Consider the following 21,004-nt stretch of genomic DNA (forward strand, 5'->3'; position numbering starts at 1 on the left):
AGGCTGGTGCCCAGCACCTTGGGTACTGATGGCGTCGGTGGAGGGAATTTCAGCCTCTGAGGAGTCAAGATCCTGACGAGGACTGCCGGGCTGCACCCCAGACAGCCGGGGTGGGGGCGAGCTGGGGCCGTGCACGGTGCCCACGCTAACCTCACCTCCAGGAGCTTGGCCTAAGGGAATGAATGCAAAACGGGAAAACAGTTGGCATGAAGACATTCGCCAAAAACTTACTTGTCGAAATGAAATATGGGAGCCAGCTGGGGCCCGTGGGGTGCAGCCCACCAAGAGCACACTGCCCAGTGCGGAGGAGGCGCCGAGTGTCTGCAGCGAGTCATGGGCCAAGAGTGCGCGTCCTGCTCTCGTGGCCTCGGTCTGGCCCGCGGCAGCCTCGCAGGCACCTTGTGCAGAGGGGCCAGGGTGCCAAGACTGGGCGAGCAGACCCCAGACCATGCGTCTGGGCCCCACCCCCCAGTGGTCCACCCCACAGGAGTCTGGGCCGCAGCCACCAGGAGTGTCCTCGACCCGTGCCTGGAGGTGGCGGGCCAGCATGCCTGCATCCTTGCTCCCCGAGGGGACCCCCAGGTGTGCCCCCACAGTCTCCAGAGGTCCCTGGTGGGCCAGCTCTCCAGTGTACCCAGCTGGCTTCCTGCTGTCCCCTGGATCAGTCCTGCTTCCCTTCCAAATGAACTGTTCACCCTGTCTCAGGTCTGCTGCTGCGGGACACAGAAGGACACAGACCCCCGTGGGGCTGGGGGCTCAGCGTCTGCCAGGGGGGTGAATGGGAGGGGCTGGAACAGGCAGTGGAGGCCACTGTGCACAGACAGGCTGGGCTGGTGACACTCCTGTCCAGACAGGCCAAGGGGTGGGTGGGCTTGGCCCGGCCTCCTCCCCATCTTCCTAGACGTGCGCTGGGCGTTCCCTCGGGGTCAGGCCAGGGCTCCTGCAAGACAGACGAGATAGCAGCTTCCACCCTCCGGCAGGTGGCTGCGTGGGAGACGTCTCTATGGCTGCGTTTATCAGTTCAGCCTTGGCAAGGGGCCCAAGGTCTGGCCTCCAGGGAGACAGGGAGTGCCTGTGGGGAGGGAGCAGAGGCTGAGGGCCAAGGTAGGGGCCCGCCACACTCTGGCTGCCAGGGCGAGGGAGGCACAGGGAGGGGGTACAGGGGAGGCCGTGGCTCTCAGCTCTGGGGCCCCAGTGAGTGGACCCTCCTCTCCACCCAGAGGAGACTGATGTCACTGTGTCACTCCACCCCTAATTCGACCCTTCTGTTATTGGGCTGTTAATATTAATAACAGTTGCTAAGGATGACAGAGCAAGGGCGCGTCTGCCCAGAGCTGGCCTGGTCCCAAGAGGGGGCGGGGGGGGCAGCAGGGTCTGAGGCTGGGAGGGAAGTGGGAAAAGTGGGGGACTCGTGGGGGTTTGGAGGGCCATGTGGTGTCCACTCATGGGTCCCCAGCCAGCGCCTCCTACAACAGAGGCCAAGTGTGGGGCTGGGTGAATTTTTGGCTGGCTCAGCCCTGGGTCTGGGTGGCTTTGGGAAGGGGCACTGAGCGCTTCACCTAAGAGGGTGGGGCCAAAGGTAGGCGGAGCCAGTGAGTTGGATCATTAACCTGAGGGGAGCCCTGGAAGGCGCAGGGCTCAGCCCCATTGGTCCCGAACCCGGTCAGGCCACGCTGCCCTCGTGGCTTGGTCCCGCTGTCCGCTGCCTGGGTGGCGTGGCCTCACTCTCCTCTAGGCCCTTCCTGGTGCTGGGATGGCAGAGGTGGGCCTGAGGGGCTGGCTGCTCTGGGCCCTGCTCCTGCAGGGGGTGAGTCTGCTGCCCATGCCCCACTCCCCGCTGCCCTCACTGGGGGTGGCCGGGGGCTGCTTGGTGGCAGCGAGGGAGGGCCCGGGTCTGGCGGCTGGTCTTTGGACAGATGGGGGATCCCAGAGAGCCCAGGAGGAGGGTGTGGGTGAGGGTTCTGGGCTGCCCAAGTGTCCAGGCTGTGGGGTTAGATGGACACAGGGTTGGGGAGGGGGCCGCTGGGCCAGGTGTGACGGAGCACCTCCCATCCCTGTCCACTGCAGATGCCCTGGCCTGAGGCGGCTGGCGGGGGCCTGTGCGGACTCCCACTGTGGATCTGCGCGGGGGGCTGGGGGAGGTCCCGGGCCGCCGCTCGGGTTCCTCGCTCAGGTGCACATCTGGGAGGGCAGGCGAGGACGGGGAGACCCTGCGCAGAGGCCCGGCCTGCAGCGCGGCACAATGGCAGCCGCGGCGAGGGGGCGGAGGCCCCTCACGCCCAGGGCCTGGGGCCCGCGTGGCTGCTGAGCGTCCTCCGGCCGGCCCTGGGCCCCGTTTCTCAGCAGGACCTCCCAGCATCCTCCAGCGGTCTCCGCATTCGCCCCCTCACCCTCTGCCTGACCTTGCGAATGCAAGGTTCTCGCTCGCTCTCCAGTGACTCGGGAACTTGGGCTGACAGCCTGGCTGCACCTGTGCGCCGTCACCCCCAGACACCAGCGGGAGGCCCCGAGTGCTGCTCCGGCACACCCCTGGGCCCCTCTAGCCCCGCAGCATGGCGCTGCCGTGCCCACCGCCCACCCCACCCTGCTCCGAGTCCTTCCTAAGCCCATGGCCTCCCGTGCCCGGCGTGCCGGGCCCATGGTGATGCCACCCTGCTCCACAGGCCTGGGGCGAGCTGTACACTCCCACGCACCAGCTCGGCTACTGCGCCTTCTACGACGAGTGCGGGAGGAACCCCGAGCTGTCTGGAAGCCTGGCCTCGCTGGCCAACGTGCCCTGCCTGTCCAACACGCCCGCCCGTCTCGTCACCGGCGACCACCTCGCCCTCCTGCAGCGCGTCTGCCCCCGCCTGTACACTGGCCCCACTGCCACCTACGCCTGCTGCTCCCCCAAGCAGCTGGTGTCCCTGGAGGCGAGCCTGGCGGTCTCCCAGGCCCTGCTGACCCGATGCCCGGCCTGCTCGGACAACTTCGTGAGCCTGCACTGTCACAACACGTGCAGCCCTAACCAAAGCCTCTTCGTGAACGTGACGCGCGTGGCGGGGCGGGGCGATGGCCAGCCCCCCGCCGTGCTGGCCTACGAGGCTTTCTACCAGCGCAGCTTCGCAGAGCAGACCTACGGCTCCTGCAGCCGCGTGCGCGTCCCCGCCGCCGCCACGCTGGCCGTGGGGGCCATGTGCGGCGTCTACGGCTCCACGCTCTGCAACGCCCAGCGCTGGCTCGATTACCAGGGGGACACAGGGAACGGCTTGGCTCCCCTGGAAATCACTTTCCACCTGTGGGAGCCCGTCCAGGCCCCAGGGAGCGTGCTGCAGCCCCTGGGCGGGGACGTCGCGGCCTGCAACGAGTCCCAGGGCGAGGGTGCAGCGGCCTGCTCCTGCCAGGACTGTGCCGCGTCGTGCCCAGCCCTCACCCGGCCCCAGGCCCTAGACACCACCTTCCACCTGGGCCGCATGGCGGGCGGGCCGGCACTGGTCATCATCCTCTGCTCTGTCCTCGCGGCGCTCACCGCCTTCCTGGCGTGGCCCCGCCTGGCCCCCCGCAGGGGCGGGCGCAGGACGCCAGACCCCGAGGCGGGCGCCAGCCTCTCCAACAGGCTCAGCCTCTACATCCACACCCTCCTCAGCCGGTGCTTCCAGGGCTGGGGCACGTGGGTGGCCTCGTGGCCGGCGACTGTCCTGGTGGTGTCCATCTCTGTGGTGGTCGTCTCGGCAGGGGGCTTGGCCTTTCTGGAACTGACCACGGACCCCGTGGAGCTGTGGTCGGCTGCCCAGAGCCGAGCCCGGCGGGAGAAGGCGTTCCACGACCAGCACTTCGGCCCGTTCTTCCGAACCAACCAGGTGATCCTGACGGCTCCGCACCGGCCCAGCTACAGGTACGACTCCCTGCTGCTGGGGCCCAAGAACTTCAGCGGCGTGCTGGCTCCCGACCTGCTGCTGGAGCTGCTGAGCCTGCAGGAGAGGCTGCGGCGCCTGCAGGTGTGGTCGCCGGAGGAGCAGCGCAACGTCACCCTGCGGGACGTCTGCTACGCGCCCCTCAACCCGCACGGCCCCGGCCTGTCCGACTGCTGCGTCAACAGCCTCCTGCAGTACTTCCAGAGCAACCGCACGCGCCTGCTGCTCACGGCCACCCAGACGCTGGCGGGCCAGACCGCCCTGGTGGACTGGCGGGACCACTTCCTGTACTGTGCCAAGTGAGTCCCGGGCAGCGCCCTGGGCTGGGCGGCATGGGGGGAAGGGGGGGTGGCAGGGCCTTCGGGAACCGGGCCAGGCCAGGCACCCAGTGGCCCAGGGCCCCGCGTGGTTCCCGCCTTGGTCCCAGGGCTGCAGTGCGCACTCCTCTCCCAGGCCTCGGCGGGGCTCCTGCTTGCAGCTGTCATGGCCGCCCCAGCCCGCTGCCTTGGCCTTTCTGCAGAGCTCCCAGCCCAGCAGCAGCGTACTCGCGTGCTCTCGGTTTGAGGGTCACAGGGCAGTCTGACGACCCCACCCGTGTGCCTGTTCCTCTCCCCTCTTTGCTTCTGGGCCAGCCTCTCAGGCCAGCAAGGACCGTGGGCAGCTCGTGAGGCTGTGGCTAACCTCGGCCCCTGACTGCCTGGGCTGCATGTCCTTCGGCGGGCCACAGCCCCACATCCCCACTGTCTGGGGTTCGGTCCTGGTCTCGTCTACTCTGCTGCGGTACAAACAGGGTGACAATGAGGCCGCCGGGCCTTGGGCAGGCAGTGAGGGGCTTTGTCCAGGTACCCGAGCTGTGCTTGCCGAAGGGGCTCAGTCGGGGGGTGGGGAGACCGGCCCGAGGACCGCGGGCCAGCAAACTATCCACAGAAAAGAGAGATTCCACTCGGGGGCTGGAGGGTTCCGGGCCGTGCGAGGCTGGCTTGGCTGCAGGTAATCAGGACTCGACGGCTGTCCCAGCCCCGCCCCAGAGAACCTCGGGTGTCCATGTCACCCATCTGCCTCAACGGGGATGCGATGATGGAGCCTGCAGGGTGTGGCTCGGGCGCCCCGGCCTGGGGAGCTCCGGTCAGTGTGCACTGGGCCGCGTGAGGTCTTGTCAGGAGAAATGGCTCTGACCGGGGCCGAGGCTTCGGTGCTGCAGGCTGCGGCGCGCAGGGCGACGGGAGCAGGCCTGGGACGGTGCTTCCTCTCCCCGCAGCGCCCCGCTCACCTTCAAAGACGGCACGGCCCTGGCCCTGAGCTGCATGGCCGACTACGGGGCGCCCGTGTTCCCTTTCCTTGCTGTGGGGGGCTACAGAGGTAAGCTGGGCGGCCCCCGGGGAGGCCGCGAGGGGAACAGGGGGTGGGAGGGCTGAAGCCGTGATGGGCCTCTCTCTGCCTGGGGGCGGCCGGGCTGGCAGGGGTTGGTGGGGGGCTGCAGACCTGCCGGCCCTGCTCCATCCTCGGCCACCTCCTTCGTCTTCAGCAGGGCTGTTCGGATTCTCTGGCTCTGTGCCTGGGCCCACAGGCCTGGCCTTTGGCTGAGAGAGGGAAGTGGGGTGTAGGGTTAGATACTGACTCAGGTGAGAGAGGTGAGGCTGGAGGAAGGAGGGGGCAGGGGTGCAGCTGGAGGGTGAATGTCCCCCCTCCCCAGGGAAAGACTACTCTGAGGCAGAGGCCCTGATCATGACCTTCTCCCTCAACAACTACCCTCCTGGGGACCCCCGGCTGGCCCAGGCGAAGCTCTGGGAGGGAGGCTTCTTGGAGGAGATGCGAGCCTTCCAGAGGCGAACTGCCGGCACCTTCCAGGTCACATTCATGGCGGAGGTGAGGACTGCGGGGTCCCAGGCTAAGGCACAACACTAGTGGGTTCAGGCGGATCCCTGTGTCCCCTGCCTGGCTCCCTCCTAAGTGTCCCTGGGCCAGGGCAGATGATGACGGGGCAGCGGTCCTGCAGCCTTGCGGGGCCCAGCGGGCCAGGGGTCAGCAGGCTGGCTGGGTGTGTCCACAGCGCTCCCTGGAAGATGAGATCAACCGCACCACGGCCGAAGACCTGCCCATCTTCGCGGTCAGCTACTTGGTCATCTTCCTGTACATGTCCCTGGCCCTGGGCAGCTATGCCAGCTGGCGTCGCTTGCCGGTGAGCAGGGGGAGGGACGCGGTGAGGGCGTCCAGAACCTTCCCAATTAGAGCACCTGGCAGCAAAGGGGACAAACCACAGTGGCGCCCCGGGACACCGGGAAGCGTCCATTCTGCTCCCCGACAGACCCCTCCTGTGAGGCGCAAAGCTAACACGTACAGTGCCTTGCGAGGTACCGCCTCCTCCAGCGCGCACGCGTGGGGCCAGGAGGTTGACCCGGTTCCGTTGCAGGTGGACGCCAAGGCCACACTGGGCCTGGGCGGGGTGGTTGTGGTGCTGGGAGCCGTCACGGCCGCCATGGGCCTCTTCTCTTACCTGGGCGTCCCCTCCTCCCTGGTGGTCCTTCAAGTGGTGCCTTTCCTGGTGCTGGCCGTGGGGGCCGACAACATTTTCATCCTGGTTCTGGAGTACCAGGTACGCGCCCGCCCCCGGCTTCGCCCGCGCGCACTGAGCGCCCGGCTGCCGATCCTGGGCTGCAGGGCTTTGCGTTTGTCTTTCACGTAAACGCATGCGCACCAAGGGGTCACCGGGCGCCCTCCGCCCGCCCACACGCCCCCGGCGAGGGTGTCCCGCCGCAGCCACCTCTCGCCCTCGCGCTGCCACGCCGCGCGGCAGGGGAGGCGCAGACCAGTGGAGTTAGGCTCGGCTCTTGGCGGTCTTGCGGGTCCCAGCGATCACTGGGGTGAGCATGCGGCGGACACCCCAGAACTCGCCCAGCGCTCTTCTGGGCCAGACCCTGGGAAGCGGAGACGGGACGGCAGTGTCCGCAGGGTCTGCTCCGCCAGGGGAAGGTGGGCGGCGGCCACGCGCGGGCGCAAGGGCGCGGTCCGGCTCCCCGGCCGCCCCGGACCCCCCTGCTGTCTCCGCACAGAGGCTTCCGCGGAGGCCCGGGGAGCGGCGGGAGGCCCACGTCGGCCGAGCGCTGGGCGCAGTGGGGCCCAGCATGCTGCTGTGCAGCGCCTCCGAGGCCATCTGCTTCTTCATGGGTGAGCCGGCACCCCGCCCTCCCACCGGGGCCGCAGGCCTGGGCGCGGCAGCCCCTTGGCTCTGCGGGACAGCGGCGCCGCGCCCTGAGAGCCAGGTCTGTCCCCCTAGGCGCCCTGACCCCCATGCCCGCCGTAAGGACCTTTGCGCTGACCTCCGGCGTCGCGGTGACCTTCGACTTCCTGCTGCAGGTGTCGGCCTTCGTGGCCCTGCTCTCGCTCGACGGCCGCAGGCAGGAGGTGGGGGCCCTGCCCGTGCCCCGTCTTGGCGGGGCCGCGTGGCTTCACGTGGCAGAGGAGGCTGGGAGAGGGGTCGGGGGCAGGAACATTGTGCCGCAGTGTTCGGGCCACGGAGTCCCCAGTGTCCCACAGAAAAGCAATTTCTTTTCGGTCATTATGGGGAATGTAATCACACTTCCTAAAATACATGAGATTGTGAAATAAATCATACATCAGGGAGCGACTGATTCTGGGAGGGCGCAGGCTTCAAAGATATTTTTTCAAGGTAGAAAGCAGAAGCAAGGGAGGCAGCGCCCCGGAGGGTCCCCACGGTGCGGGGGCCGGGGGGGGGGGGGGGGGGGGCGGGGCGGTCTGCTTCGGGGCCACCAGGCGGGGCTGCCTCCCGCAGGCCTCGCGGCCGGACGTGTGCTGCTGCGTCGGCGCCCCGGACCTGCCGGCGCCCCGCCAGGGCGAGGGGCTCCTGCTGCGCTTCTTCCGCAGGGTCTACGCCCCGCTCCTGCTGCACCGAGTCACCCGCGTGGTGGTGGTGAGTGAGGCCGAAGGGCGCTGTGGCCCTCGCACCCCGGGGCGGGGCCTGCTCGGCCTGACCCTCCCTGCCCAGCGGGGGCCAATGGGGGCAGCGGGGACTCCCCGGCCAACTCCAGAGGTTTCCCAGGACCCCACACTGAACCAGCGGGGAGGTGGCCTGTGTGTGCAGCGGGCGGCCCCTCACGCGCGGCGCCCTCCTCAGGTGCTGGTGTTCCTGGCCCTGTTTGGGGCCGGTCTCTACTGCATGGGCCGCATCAGCGTGGGGCTGGACCAGGAGCTGGCCCTGCCCAAGGTGAGGCGTGGCGCTCTGTGCCGGTCCCCTGGGAGGCGGGGCGGGCCGCAGCACAGCGGGTGGGCCGGGCGGGGTGGGGCTTGCCTCCGTGTGTGAACCCCGCGTGTGCGCCTCTGCGTGTGCCCGTGCGTGTGCCTGTGCGTGTGCCGTGCGCGTGCCGTGCGCGTGCCGTGCGCGTGAGCTGGAGGGAGCCCTCGCGGCGCGTCCGGCCGAGCCTCACTGTCCTCCACTCCAGGACTCGTACCTGCTCGACTATTTCTTCTCTCTGAACCGCTACTTTGAAGTGGGGGCCCCGGTGTACTTTGTCACCACCGGCGGCTTCAACTTCTCGAGCGCGGAGGGCATGAACAGCATCTGCTCCAGCGCCGGCTGTGACAGCTCCTCCTTGTCGCAGAAGATCCAGTATGCCACCGAGTTCCCCGAGCAGTGAGTGCCCGGCCCACGACGCCCTCTGGTGCCCCTTGCTGCCTCTCTGCCCCCGCTCCGCCGCCTGCCTGCTGCCCTGTGCCTGGGAGGCCCAGGGTGGAGGTCGGGCCCCCAGAAGGTGGTTCCTCCCTGGTGCAGCCCTGACCTTCTGTCCCGCGACCCTCAGGTCTTACTTGGCCATCCCTGCCTCCTCCTGGGTGGACGACTTCATCGACTGGCTGACGCCGGCCTCTTGCTGCCGCATTTATGCCTTTGGCCCCAATAAGGACGAGTTCTGCCCCTCAACTGTCAGTGAGTGAGAGGCCCCCGGGGGCCCGTGGCCCGCCACAGCTTGGGGCGAGGGGAAGGCGAGAACTGCCAAGGCTCGCTTGGCCCCTCGTGCCCTCCTGCGTTGTCACTTGGGGCAGGGGCACTGGCTCGAGGCACATGTGAGTAGCTGGTCTGAACGGGGTGCTGTTCAGCTCAGCACTGGGCACTCACACACCCGTGTCCTCCTGAGCTGAGCTGTGCTCCCCGGGCACACTGGCTCTCGCGGGCGGCAGGAAGGGGAGTGAGCCGAGGTGGCACGTGGTCCTGCTCCCCGGCACGGCCATGTTTGTGAGTGAGTGGGGACCCCTGGGGGGCTGCTTCTGTGCTCCACACTCCCCTCCCTCAGCTGGCTGTCGGCGGCCGGCAGGGAGAGGCCTGCAGCCGGAGAGGCGCGCGGGACACGCAGGCCTCTACCTGCCAGGGACAGGGGGCGTCGGCGGGAGGGCAGGGGGCCCGAGGGTGGCTGCCCGGAGCCCCTGCTGTCTTGCAGGCTCCCTGGCCTGCTTGAAGAACTGCGTGGGGTTCACGGCCGGCCCTGTCCGGCCCTCAGCGGAGCAGTTCCACCAGTACCTTCCCTGGTTCCTGAGCGACCCACCCAACGTCAGGTGCCCCAAAGGGTAGGCCGGGGAGGGCGCCCAGGCGGAAGAACGGGGGGCGTGGGCCGGGGCTGGTCCCCGGCCAAGCCTTGGCTCTGGCCTTTCCGCAGGGGCCTGGGAGCCTACAGCACCTCTGTGGACTTGGGCCCCGACGGCCAGGTTCTAGGTAAGCATGGCCTCACGTGGAGCCCACGGGCTCTCGGTCTCACGTCTCCTGCTCTGCTCCTCCATGGGGCTCTGCCTGCTCCTTGGAGGTCTGTCACTGAGCTCCTCATCCTCAGGCTTCACCCCATCCTCCCCAAACCCAGAGCAGCCCCTAGCTTCAGCGGGAGACCCTGTGGCTCTGCCCGGACTGTAGGCCCCCTCCCCTGACTTCGTCATGAATCTGACAGCAGTGGCGGCCACGCCCTGGCCCCCGGTCCCTGGGGCCCCGAGGGCAGGAGCAGGCTCTGACCTCCGTCCCCATTGTCCCGCTGTCACATGGCGGCGGCCAGCCTCGCGTTTCATGGCCTACCACACTCCGCTGAGGGACTCGCACGATTACACGGAGGCTCTGCGGGCCACCTGGGCACTGGCAGCCAACATCACTGCCGACCTGCGGAAGGTGCCGGGCACCGACCCCACCTTCGAGGTCTTCCCCTACACGTGAGGCCGCAGGGCTGGGCGGGCGGGCGCCGTATTGCCCTCCTGTGGTGGGCGTGGAGGCCACGAGTGACTGGTGGCTGGGCCACCACCTGCAGGGTCACCAACGTGTTCTACGAGCAGTACCTGACCTTGCTGCCTGAGGGGCTGGCCACGCTGGGACTCTGCCTGCTGCCCACCTTCGTCATCTGCTGCCTCCTGCTGGGCATGGACCTTCGCTCCGGCCTCCTCAACCTCTTCTCCATCCTCATGATCCTGGTGGACACCGTGGGCTTCATGGCCCTGTGGGGCATCAGCTACAACGCTGTGTCCCTCATCAACCTGGTCACGGTCAGCTGTGTGGGAGATGCTGTTCTCTCCGGGGTCTAGTGCTGCCTGCTGGCCTGGGCGGCCTGCACCCCGGCCCCTTCATGGCTGAAATGCCGTTTCTGCCCACAGGCAGTGGGCATCTCCGTGGAGTTCGTGTCCCACATCACCCGCTCCTTTGCTGTCAGCACCAAGCCCACCCGGCTGGAGAGGGCCAAGGAGGCCACCATCTCCATGGGCAGTGCGGTGAGTAGGTGGCTGCGCCACTCGAAGCCCTGGGCTGGCTGCCGTGTGCCAGCCTGACACCCGCCTGTGACCCTCAGGTGTTCGCCGGGGTGGCCATGACCAACGTGCCAGGCATCCTCGTCCTGGGCCTGGCCAAGGCGCAGCTCATCCAGATCTTCTTCTTCCGCCTCAACCTCGTCATCACCCTGCTGGGCCTGCTGCATGGACTGGTCTTCCTGCCCGTCGTCCTTAGCTACCTGGGTGAGTGGTGACCGTCCAGTGCTGCGTCTGCGGCTGAGCGAGGGCCAGCCACTCCCTGCGGGGCATGCTTGTGGGTGCGCACGGGAGAGGGGGTCCCGGAAGGAAGGGGAGAGGGATGCACAGGCCGTGGGAGGTTGCGGGGCACCCTGCAAGGTCGTGCTGATGGTGGGGACCGGCTCTGGAAGGTAGCTGGGTGAGGGCTCGCACAGGTGACAGCTGAGCTGACCACTGGCTTTTGGGCTTGGGTGCAGTGCCAGCCGGGTGAGGTGCAGTGAGGGCTCAGGACGTCCCTCTGACCTTCCTTTGTCGGCTGCACCTCCCTGTGGGCCGTCTCCCTGACCTCGTTCCTCTCCGTCGGTCCCTCTGCAGGGCCTGATGTCAACCCATCTCTGGTGCTTGAGCAGAAGTTGGAAGAGGAGGTGGCGGTGGCCAGGACGGCCTCCTACTCAGAGCACTCGTCCCCAGCACGCCCAGCCGACTGTGTCTATGTCAATCACGGCTTTGAACATCCTGCCAAGAGTGTGGGTGGCCTCGATGACTCTCTGCCCCACAGTGCGCAGGGGTCGTGATGCAGCCAGAGCCCATCCAGGCTTGAGGGGCGGGAGGGCTCCCCATGGGAACCCGGACCCATCCTACGTCTCAGGGAACCCTCTGACCTGCAGGTCCCAGTGGGCCCTTGGCCTGGGCGGTAGGTTCCTGGTCTCCAAGCCATTCTCGCCTCGGCTGGAGCCCTCACCACCCACTCCCTGCCCACCTCCCCTTTGCTGGTCCCCGCAAAACAACGAGTCTGAGGGCAGAGAGCAGACCCCGCCTGGGCTGAGGCACTGTGGGAGGCCGGGAAGGGCTTCCCGCTGCTGTGGCAGGCAGTAGCGGAACTTTCTGGAAAGCACCCTGGCCATTGGCCATGGTTTGACTCCCTGGGAAATGGCATTTGGTTTGACCTCCTGTTCCAACGATGACGGAGGCTGCTGCCATCAGCAGAGGTGGCCCACGTAGCTGCGAGGATGTGCGCCCTGGGGATGGGCCGGCCCTCGCTTCAGTCCCACGCCGGGGCACCGGCCACCTCTGTTACACACACACTGAGGAAAGCACCTTGCTCAGAGCCCTGCACAGCAGCCCTTAATAAACGTCTGCTGAGGAGAAATGGTGTTGGTCGCGTGCCCTCTTCTGGATGCTTCTGGGTTTAAGGTCATTTCTGTAAATTATACAAATATCCCCTGCGTGGGAGGCTGATTCAAGGAGACGCGGGTTTGTCTGTCCGGTCCCCTTTTCAGGAAGCAGCCAGGCTGTTGTGTGGACGACAGAGCCTGTGGGTCAGGCCGGAGGAGGGGCCTGCAGCTGCGCCCTCTCTTGGAATAGCTTGTGACGTAGGCAAGACCCAGAGTCTGCTAGAGAAGCTGGGGTGCATGTGGGGGGGAGGGACCCACTGTGCACACGGCAGGTCCCCAAAAGGCCTGGCAGGGGCAGTGGGGCGCGGGATCCAGGAGCACAGCATCCCAACCCCCTGGAGCAGGCCCTGCTCCCCGTGGCTCCAGCCTCCGGTCCCCTCGCGGAGCGGGCCCGTGTGCTCGGAGGGCCTGCCAGCGTGCGACGGGGCGCACGGTCGAGGCCAGCCGTGAGCCCCGGCACAGCGTCTCGTCCCGCCCCCGGCAGCACGGCCACGCAGTGCTTCCTCGTCTTCTTTCAGCCCTGGAGCACCTCTTGGAATTCCAAAATCCTCAAAGCTCTGAAAATTGAGGTCATAACTTTTTTTTTTCCATTGTAATTTTGGGACAAACTCATTTGGTGGCCAAAACTGGCTAGACAAGATGTGTCTCTTCGTAAGTGGGCTTTTACAGCCCTCGCCCGACCTGGCGTGCATAGTGCGCTCTGACATCTGACGTGGCGTAAGGGTCTGGAGCTCGTCTCACCTCTGGGTTTTGGGTACGGAGCTGTGACTTGTGCGCCCAGCGCACGCTGGCACGCCTCCCCATGCATGGGAGCCGCCTGGAGGTGGCACAGTCTCCGCCGGTGAGAGAGACACCTTGCAAAGCAGCCGCCTGCTGTCTACAGGGCCAGCAGCAGCGGGCGGGGCCCCTCCCCCCAACCCCAACATGGCGCCTCGTGCTGCTTTGGGGGAGGGGATAGCATCACGGATGTGATCGCTTTTTCAATATATTAAAAAAAACTTTTTATAGTAATCTTAGATTTACAGAAAAATCGCTAAGACAGTACAGCATTCCGTACGCCACCCCCCCGGCCCGGCCCACCATTGCGACACATAGGCAGGGTTCATTCATCGACGTACGAACCGAAACGAGTGGTTACTAATGAAGTCTTCATTTAGATTTTCTTTGTTTTCTTTCTGTTCCAAGACCCCACTCAGGATGCCACATGATACCTGGGGCTCCTGTGGGCTGTAACGGTTTGTCAGACTTCCCATGTTTTTGAGACCTGACAACTTGGAGAAGGGTTGGCCAGGTGTTTCACAGCACGTCCCTCAAACGGGGTTTGTCTGGTGGACGACCGCAGTGAAGTGCTCTTCTCAGCACGTCACGCCGAGGACACGTGCTGTCACTGACCGACTGCTGCGATGCCGACCTTGGTCTCTGTGGAGGCCATGTCTGCCAGGCATCCCGCCTGTCGCCCTCCCCCCTTTCCAGGCTGTGCTGTTTGGTGGGTGGTCCCTGCGTGCAGCCAACACTCAGGGGAAGGGGTGCTGTGTCCCGGCCCTAGGCGGGCGGAGCTGCAGCACCCTGAGCACACAGTATGTGAGTTCAGCGCTTGGCTCACGCGTACCCGCCCTGTGCTCTGGGTGATCATACAGCGTTACTTAGTATTACCCATTTGTTCGTCAAACCGTTCCAGCTTAGGCCATCGGACGCCCTTTCAGTTGGCTCCCGTGTCCCTTTGTCATACACCCTTGGTGGGTTTTTCCTCTCTGAGCACTTCTTTACTTTTTTGCTCTACAAGATGGTCCTGGCGCAATTTGTATGTTTCCTGCCCCAGCCTGAGAATCAGCCATTGCTCCAAGGAGCCGTGGTTCCTCCTCTGGAGATGGGGCTGGAAACCAGGACCTGGGTGCCCGACATGCGTGTCACTTCTGGGCTGGGAGACCAAGGGAATACACACGTGTAAATACATGTGGCTCTGTGCACACATGCTCCTGTAAGCAGGTCTGTATGTAGTCGTCTGCCTCTGTTACGCTAAACACAAGCTCATTCTGATGCCTCCAGCTCTAACCCCTCACCACATGGACCATTCTAGGCGCTTTCCTTGCTTATCCGGAACCGCCCATGCCAGCAGTCAGAAGACTGGCTCCACCACCCACGCCACGTACTGTCCATTTCCACTGCTTATGTGTAGGATTCAGAACTGCTAACCCGCACCCGTGGGACATAACACAGAAAGAAGTGTCTACGTGCAGCTCCTTTTCCCTCCAGCCCCGACAACCCCGCGCATTTCCAGAGCTACCTAGGTCAGAGGCTCCCTTCAGTGAGGCTGATACGTTCATTTGCAACACAGTTCGATTACCCGGTCACATTCTGCATTCCCTTCCGAAATCCCCAATCCCTGAAGTGATTTAAAAAAAAAAGTTGTATACATTAAAGTTACTCTGTGTTGTAAAGGTCTCCGGTTTCGATAACCCGATAACCCTTGTGCCAGGTGTCCATCATCAGTACCAAGAACGGAAGTTTCCTGGCCGCTGTGCTTCACACATTCAAGCTTTTCTCACACCCAAACCCCTGGCAACCCCTGATCTGAGTCCTGCTTCCACAGTTCTGCCTTTTTTAGAATGTCACGTTCTGTAGCAGCCTTTTTAGACTGGCTTCTCTTAGCAATATGCATTTAAGACCAACTGATATCGTTTCGTTGCTTCAGAGCTCATTCCTTCTTACTGGCGATAGAATTTCCTTACATGGATGGCCCACAGTTTGTCTCTCCATTCATCTTTTGGAGGGTCTCTGGGCTGCCTCCAGTTTTTGGCAATTATGATAAAGCCGCTCGAAACATTTGTGTACATTTTCATATAGACTTTCGGATCAGTTGGGTAAATACCTGAGTGTGATTGCTGGAGTGTATAAAATTATGTTTAGCTTTCTACTCACTTTATTTAAAAAATGATTTACTTTTTGAATAGGTAATGCAAGCACATGGTACCGACTTCAAAGGCCTCTTCTGTTTTATTCCTGTTCCCCTGATCCCCTTCCCCAGAGGCAGTCTCTGCTCTATTTGTGATGCTTTCAGCTGTTATTCAAAATTTGGAAATACAGCAGTAAGGTGCTTGCATGTCCTTTCCAAGTCGTACTAAGGCATTCCATGCTGGGTTCATTCCAGGATGCTTTAATTCTCCAGGGCAGCGGTCCTCAGAGTATAGCGAACCCTTGAGAGGTCTCTAAGGTCAAAATAATAACGCCACGATGCCCTTTGTTTTTTTACTGTAGATATCTGCAATGATGGTGGCAAAGCAGCGGTGGCTAAGACTGCTACTGTCTTAGCAGGAATCGAGGCAGTGGCCGTGTCTGCTTGGGCTGCCATAACAAAGCATCAAGATGGGCGGCTTACATCTGCAGTCCCCAACCTTTTTGGCACCAGGGACCGGTGTTCCTATGAGAATCCAATGCCTGATGATCTGAGGTGGAGCTGAGGCGGTGGTGCTAGCACTGGGCAGCAAATACAGATCACGCTTCGCTAGCTTGCCCACCGCGCACCTCCTGCTGTGCAGTCTGGTTCCTAACAGGCCACAAACTGGTGCTGGTTCCTGTGCATACTCAGGGAGACTGCACCTCTGTGAGTTCATAAAAGATCCATTCTGACCAGGACAGACTGACAGACATCAGCGTGACAAAGCAGGAAGCATTTGCAGACACATCTCAGATTCCACATTGCAACTAACCTTTAAGAAACTACCACTAGTCAAATTTTGGTGTCGATTCAAAGAATAATATGGTTATCTGAAAAGACAATTAAAACAATCCTCTCATTTCCAGCCACTAGCTCTGCGACGGATTTTCTTCACATACACCAATCCAAGCAGCACGCTGCAAAGCACTGGGCGCTGCAATTTGAGACTCTTGCTGCCTTCTGTCCAGCCAAATGCTGCGGGGACATGAAAAATGTAAAATTATGCTACTCTTCCCACTAAACGTTTTACTTTGAAGAATATTATTTCTTCATAAGTGTTAACGTGAATGTGCTTTTTATATAGTTTAAAAAATGAAATGAACATTAAAAAATTTTAATTCCTAATATGGCAACTATCAAGCATTACCCACATAAACAAGTTTGTTGGAGTGTCCAATAAATTTTAAGAGCAAAAGTGGGTCCTAAGTCCAGAAAGTTCCATAACTAATGCTCTAGGGCAATTTAGCTGCGTTTGAGTTTACAATTCATTAGAGCCCCTATGTAACTTATGAGAATAAGCGTTAATTTGTAGATTTTAGTGCATTAGAGATCTAGATCATTTCTATCCACTAGAAAAGACAACTTACGGCTCTTTGTTGTAGGATGCTAACCAGCTTTGTGTACAATCTAACCATCTTGCTCTGCTTTCTCAGGAGGTCTGTTAAGTACTCAGTTCCTCCCAATGCTCGTGAACCAGCTTTGTTGCGTCACTGGTTCCTTCGTTATTAAGTTGTTGAGCAAAATCCCTGAGGTTGTTGGTACGTGTGCTGTGTTTACGACACTTAGGGCGCGCTGTGTACGGACGCCACGCGCACACCGTCTCGCCACAACGGCACACGCGGCTCTGCGCGCCCGGCGCGTGCCGCTCAGCCCCGAGCACGCGCGCTCTCGGCGTTTATTTCTCCCACTTGTGCACGTGACCTTCGTTTCGCCCCGCGCTCGGCTGTTTACAGGACTGCCGCCACCCGCCCGCACGCACGTCCACGTCCTGACGCCCGGAACGAGGCTCGCGCGGGCCGCCCGCGGTCCCGGGCTCCGAACACCCGGCAGGGGCGCTACCCGCGGACCACGTGACAAGGCGGTCACGTGGCGCTGCCCAGGGCGCTCTTCCGCCCGGTTCCGCCATGGCCACTAGGCGCCCTCAGCCGCGCGGCCCCCAGTCCTCTCGCGTCTAGGAGCCACTTCGGGGCTCAAGTCTGCTCCTCAGCGAGGCCGCCGGGGGAGGCCGCCAGGGGCGGGGCCAGCGCGGACCGGCGCGGGCGCCGAGCGAGCGCGGACCGGAAGTTCCGCTCGCGCGGGCGGCGGGGCCGTTACCGCGGCGCGCCGGAAGTGGCCGTGGCCGGCGTCCGGGCCCCGCCTGCAGTGAGCGAGCTTCCCTCCCGCCGGCGACGCCATGGAGCCCGGGGCGGCCGAGCTGTACGACCAGGCCCTGCTAGGCATCCTGCAGCACGTGGGCAACGTCCAGGACTTCCTGCGCGTGCTCTTCGGCTTCCTCTACCGCAAGACCGACTTCTACCGTCTGCTGCGCCACCCGTCCGACCGCATGGGCTTCCCGCCCGGGGCCGCGCAGGCGCTGGTGCTGCAGGTGACGCGTGCCGGGCGGGCGGCGGCAGCCGGGACCCCGGGAGTCCCCGATCTGCGCGAGACGCGACCCGCGGGAACCCCCGACCCGCACGAGCCCGCCCCCTTCCCTGCTCTGGCCTCAGTTTCCCCCTCTGGTGCTTCCCCAGACCCGCCTCCCGGGGCTGCGGCTTCTAGTAAGCAGAGACGCCGGTTACATATCAAGTTGCTCTTGGGTGTCAAGTGGTACACCTCCGCTATGGGCCGGCTCCGCTCTCGCAGCGCAGGGTCTCGCACCACAGGCTGGAGGTGGGAGACTGTGGTGACTGATGGGTGTGGACCCCTTGTTTGAAATGTGGCTTCCCAGATCAAAGACAGCCCATTTGACTGTCCAAATACCTGTATAACCAGGTTAAATTGTATGTTTGAGGTTCTGCTAAACGCAATCATTAGAGTTGACTGGGTACCTTGGAATGCAATAAGCAAATATTTGCTGAATGCATTTACACTCTCACCTGTCACAGGCCTTGGAGATGCATTCTGATATGGATGTTTAAGGATGGTTTCTCTCTTGTGACACTTGTTATATATAGTTAAGAAGGAGAAACAGACAGTTACAACTATGGAAGGCCAGTTATGTGACAGCTTACTGGAAGGAAAGGAATAGAAACAATGGCTTGGAAATCAAGAAGGGTTTTGGAGGGGAGGTGGGACTTTGATGGGATGAAAGCAGGTACTCAGCCAAGTGTTGAGCCTGTTTGTAGGAACCTGGGAGGGTAGAAAAGCTGGTGGTACCTCTCACAGTCCCCCAGTACTTTACAGTATACAAAATGCTTTCAAACATGATCTGGTCTTACTGCAAGGTGCGCACAGGTCAGGTGTTTTCTGGTGTCCGATGAAGGAACCGAAGACGATACCGTCCCGCGAGGGCTGAGGGGTGGAGTTGGGTCTCAGTTTCAGAACTGAAGGCTAGTCCTCGTCCTCCTAGTGGCCGAGTGCCATCTCAGCGGTGGTTTAGTACTTTCATGGACGTCCCTCTGAAATAGATGTGGTTGAGTTTTATGTGGCAGGTGAGGGTGCCAGTTCAGCAAGGGTAGGTGATTCGACCAAACTCATAGAGTTGGAGCTCAAAACTTCATTTTTGTGATTTCAGATCTTTCTGTTCCATTATTTAACTGTTCCATAGTAGGGTAGGAACTCTTATCTAGTGTGGCTTGCAGGGAAGACGTGGCTCGCAGGGGACGGTTGCTGAGCCCCTGGACGTACTGGTTACTGTGGCAGAGGGTTTACATTTTGGGGTGCCACCTTACTTAACCCTAACACAACCTGGAAGCTTGGTCTTCGCCCTGGTTTTACAGGTGAACTGACAGGTAATTCATTTATGTGGTATCAATATATAAAGCACCTACTGTGTTCCAGGCACTGTTACAGGTTAAGGCGTGGTGACCAGTTTAATGAAGTGGACATGGGAGCAGGGCAGAGGGAGGGGAGGGTGAATCAGAGATGATCCAAGGTTTTGAACTTGGGTTATTGGAATAACGATAATGCGTTAAGGGTACTGTCACTTGAGTTTGGGGAAAAAAGCCTGGTTTTAGACAAGTTGCATTTGAGATTGCAGGCTGACGCCCCTGCCCACGGGTTGTCAGACTCATGGGACTGGATGTCGTAGGAGACGGAGGTAGACAGGGGTTCGAGGAGGTGAAGAGCCGAAGATGGAGAGCAGCTCTCGGGGAGGATCCCAGGACAGGACGGGGGCGGAGAAGCAAGGGCTGTAGAGTGGGAGGGGGCGAGGGGACGTGGGCAGGGCAGTAAGTATCACAGAAACCGGGGGACACTTTCTGGCGGCTTGTTAATAGAGGCGTGGCTTCTCTGCAGGTGGTTCCCGCCTGGCAGCATCACCCAGGAAGTTTAATAAAGCACAGATCCCCGGGTGTTTGGGCTGGGAAGGTCAGCGTGAATCCTGGGAGCTGTCTCTTCAGCACAGAGGCATTTGGCAAGACACTTGGAAAGACGTTCAGCGTTGGTGGCTTTGTTGCGTGGTGGGCCTTACGGTGCCAAGGCAGCACAGGTTCCTGGTTATGAACGGCCAAGTCATGGGTCATGGTGCACACCGTAGGGAGTGTAGTCAGCAGCCTCGCAATAACTACGGGGACAGACGACGACCAGAGTGGGGACCACTGTGTCGGGTGTACAGAAGTCCCTCATGGTGTCGTGCACCTGAAATTAATGTCATACTGGTTGTCAACCACACTCGAATGAAAATGAAGAATGCTAAATCAGATCAAGTGACTTGGCGCCACACTACGTCACCTCTCAGTGGTGGTTGGTGGCCTCTTGACCCCAGCCTGCTTGTCTGCCCCTGACACCATGACAGACTGCCCAAGGGAGGTGTTTGAGGTCTCTTCAGAACCCAGCAAAGAGGGTTGGATGGGAATGTTGGGGTGCTCCATTCTGGAACTTGAATCTTTCCCTGATATTTTGGGGAACGGTGTCAGACTGCCCAGAATTTTTCTCCTGATTCTGAGGGCTTGCGTAGCCTGGACGCACAGCCTGAGGACCCTCATCGGAAGGACACATGTGAAAGACGCATTGGTCTCTATGGCACGTTAGTACGTTTTAAGAACAGACGGTTAGAGGGATGTTTCATTCACTTCAGGCAACTGTGTTATCCTGGAGCCGCTGGCCAGGAGTCGGCGTGCTTGGTGGCAGCCCGCCCGGGAGTCGAGAAGGCTGGCTGCCTTGCTCATGAGGGGTCTTAGGAGAGTCACTCTGCTCTGCCAGGGTGGAGTGCTGCTTGGAGGGTACAGGTGGCTCCTCAGCCCCACAGCCCTGCAATTCTAGAATCTAGAAAGCGAGCGGAGGCAGGGGCGCGGCGCGGGGTCCCAGGGAGCCCGGCTCTGGCTCGTCTTGTGGGCCTGCGGTGAAGGTCTGGGCACAGGGGAGCCTCAGCTCCGAGGGCAGAGGGTCGGGGTCCCAGGTGTGGACGCTGGGGACAGTGGGCAGGGCGCCGTGGCCTGGGCAGCCTCCGAGCTCAGCCTCGGGACTTGGTGTCTCCTCCACCTCTGTCTTTCCGTGCTTGGCGCTTCCTGAGTTTTGACTGTCTTCTCCGACAGGCAGGACCTTGGCAAGTTAGCGCCCCGAGTCTGGCTCTTCCTCGCCTTTCCGGCGCCGCCAGCTCCGCGTTTGGGGGCGGAGAGAATGCGCGGCAGTGCGTCGGGCACCGGTCGGCACGGCGGCCCCGCTCCTGCTCGGCCCCGCTCCGTGCGCAGCACCCACCTGGGCCCTTTGGACCCAGGCTCTTACCCATTGTAAAGCATCTTTATGTTTTATTAAGACGATTTTTTAGAGCACTTTTAGGTTCACAGCAAAACTGAAGGGAAGGGAAGGTACAGCGTTCCCAGAGACCCTGGCCGCAGCCTGCCAGAGTTAACATCGGTTAGACTGATGGATCCGCGCTGACGGGTCAGCGTCGCCCACACCACGGAGCATGTCAGGCTCAGTCCTGGTGGCGCAGGGTCTGTGGGTTTGGACAGATGGGTCGTGTCTCGTGCCCACCGTGGCAGCACCACGCAGTGGTTTCGCGGGCCTACAATCCCCTGTGCTCCGCCCGTCCCTCCTTCCCGCGCCCAGGGCCCCGACAGCCGCTGCCCTTTCACTGTCCACAGTTGTCCCTTCCCCGG

At 62.2% G+C, this 21,004-nt stretch overlaps 2 protein-coding genes and 1 long non-coding RNA gene across 7 annotated transcripts in view; 2 read left to right on the plus strand and 1 right to left on the minus strand.

The window, feature by feature from the left end:
* The first annotated feature begins 815 nt into the window (after positions 1-815).
* NPC1L1 (NPC1 like intracellular cholesterol transporter 1) lies at positions 816-12,024 on the plus strand. 4 transcript variants are annotated; one of them, XM_036230566.1, is made up of 19 exons: positions 816-1,807; positions 2,664-4,192; positions 5,152-5,252; positions 5,587-5,759; positions 5,944-6,072; positions 6,304-6,486; positions 6,944-7,058; positions 7,168-7,295; positions 7,684-7,821; positions 8,026-8,115; positions 8,351-8,541; positions 8,708-8,832; positions 9,341-9,467; positions 9,557-9,612; positions 9,839-10,091; positions 10,187-10,418; positions 10,527-10,640; positions 10,718-10,880; positions 11,250-12,024. In XM_036230566.1, exons 1-19 carry the CDS (start codon positions 1,754-1,756, stop codon positions 11,447-11,449), a joined length of 4,101 nt encoding a protein of 1,366 aa, XP_036086459.1. In that variant the 5' UTR covers positions 816-1,753; the 3' UTR covers positions 11,450-12,024. The 4 variants fall into 4 exon arrangements, with proteins under 4 accessions (XP_036086459.1, XP_016003353.2, XP_036086458.1 ...); XM_016147867.2 differs by having other exon boundaries at positions 9,941-10,091; XM_036230565.1 differs by having other exon boundaries at positions 5,944-6,486.
* Positions 12,025-14,951: 2,927 nt separating this feature from the next.
* Positions 14,952-17,004, minus strand: LOC118610730. Its single transcript, XR_004953985.1, has 2 exons — positions 16,352-17,004; positions 14,952-15,959 (listed from the first exon to the last, which is right to left on the minus strand). It is a non-coding gene; the product is annotated as an uncharacterized LOC118610730 (long non-coding RNA).
* A 71-nt stretch (positions 17,005-17,075) lies between these two features.
* The window catches only part of NUDCD3 (NudC domain containing 3), a 30,408-nt gene continuing 26,479 nt past the window's right edge, over positions 17,076-21,004 (plus strand). Inside the window, exon 1 of one of the 2 annotated variants that reach the window (XM_016147863.2) lies at positions 17,076-17,349. In XM_016147863.2, coding sequence (XP_016003349.2) covers positions 17,158-17,349 — 192 coding nt within the window. In that variant the 5' untranslated portion in view covers positions 17,076-17,157. The remainder of the gene's footprint in view (positions 17,350-21,004) is intronic. The other variant, XM_016147862.2, reaches the window with a different exon arrangement.

Source organism: Rousettus aegyptiacus, unplaced genomic scaffold, assembly GCF_014176215.1.
Source record: "Rousettus aegyptiacus isolate mRouAeg1 unplaced genomic scaffold, mRouAeg1.p scaffold_m13_p_13, whole genome shotgun sequence".
Taxonomy (NCBI): Eukaryota; Metazoa; Chordata; class Mammalia; order Chiroptera; family Pteropodidae; genus Rousettus; species Rousettus aegyptiacus.

What these genes read in the sequence shown, in the direction of transcription:
- NPC1L1 (XM_036230565.1), top strand. Translation starts at nt 1,754, where the DNA reads ATGGCAGAGGTGGGCCTGAGGGGCTGGCTGCTCTGGGCCCTGCTCCTG. An exon ending in AGGAGCTGGCCCTGCCCAAG is followed by an intron (nt 8,116 to 8,350) that starts GTGAGGCGTGGC and finishes CCTCCACTCCAG; the next exon opens with GACTCGTACCTGCTCGACTA. An exon ending in GTTCTGCCCCTCAACTGTCA is followed by an intron (nt 8,833 to 9,340) that starts GTGAGTGAGAGG and finishes GCTGTCTTGCAG; the next exon opens with GCTCCCTGGCCTGCTTGAAG.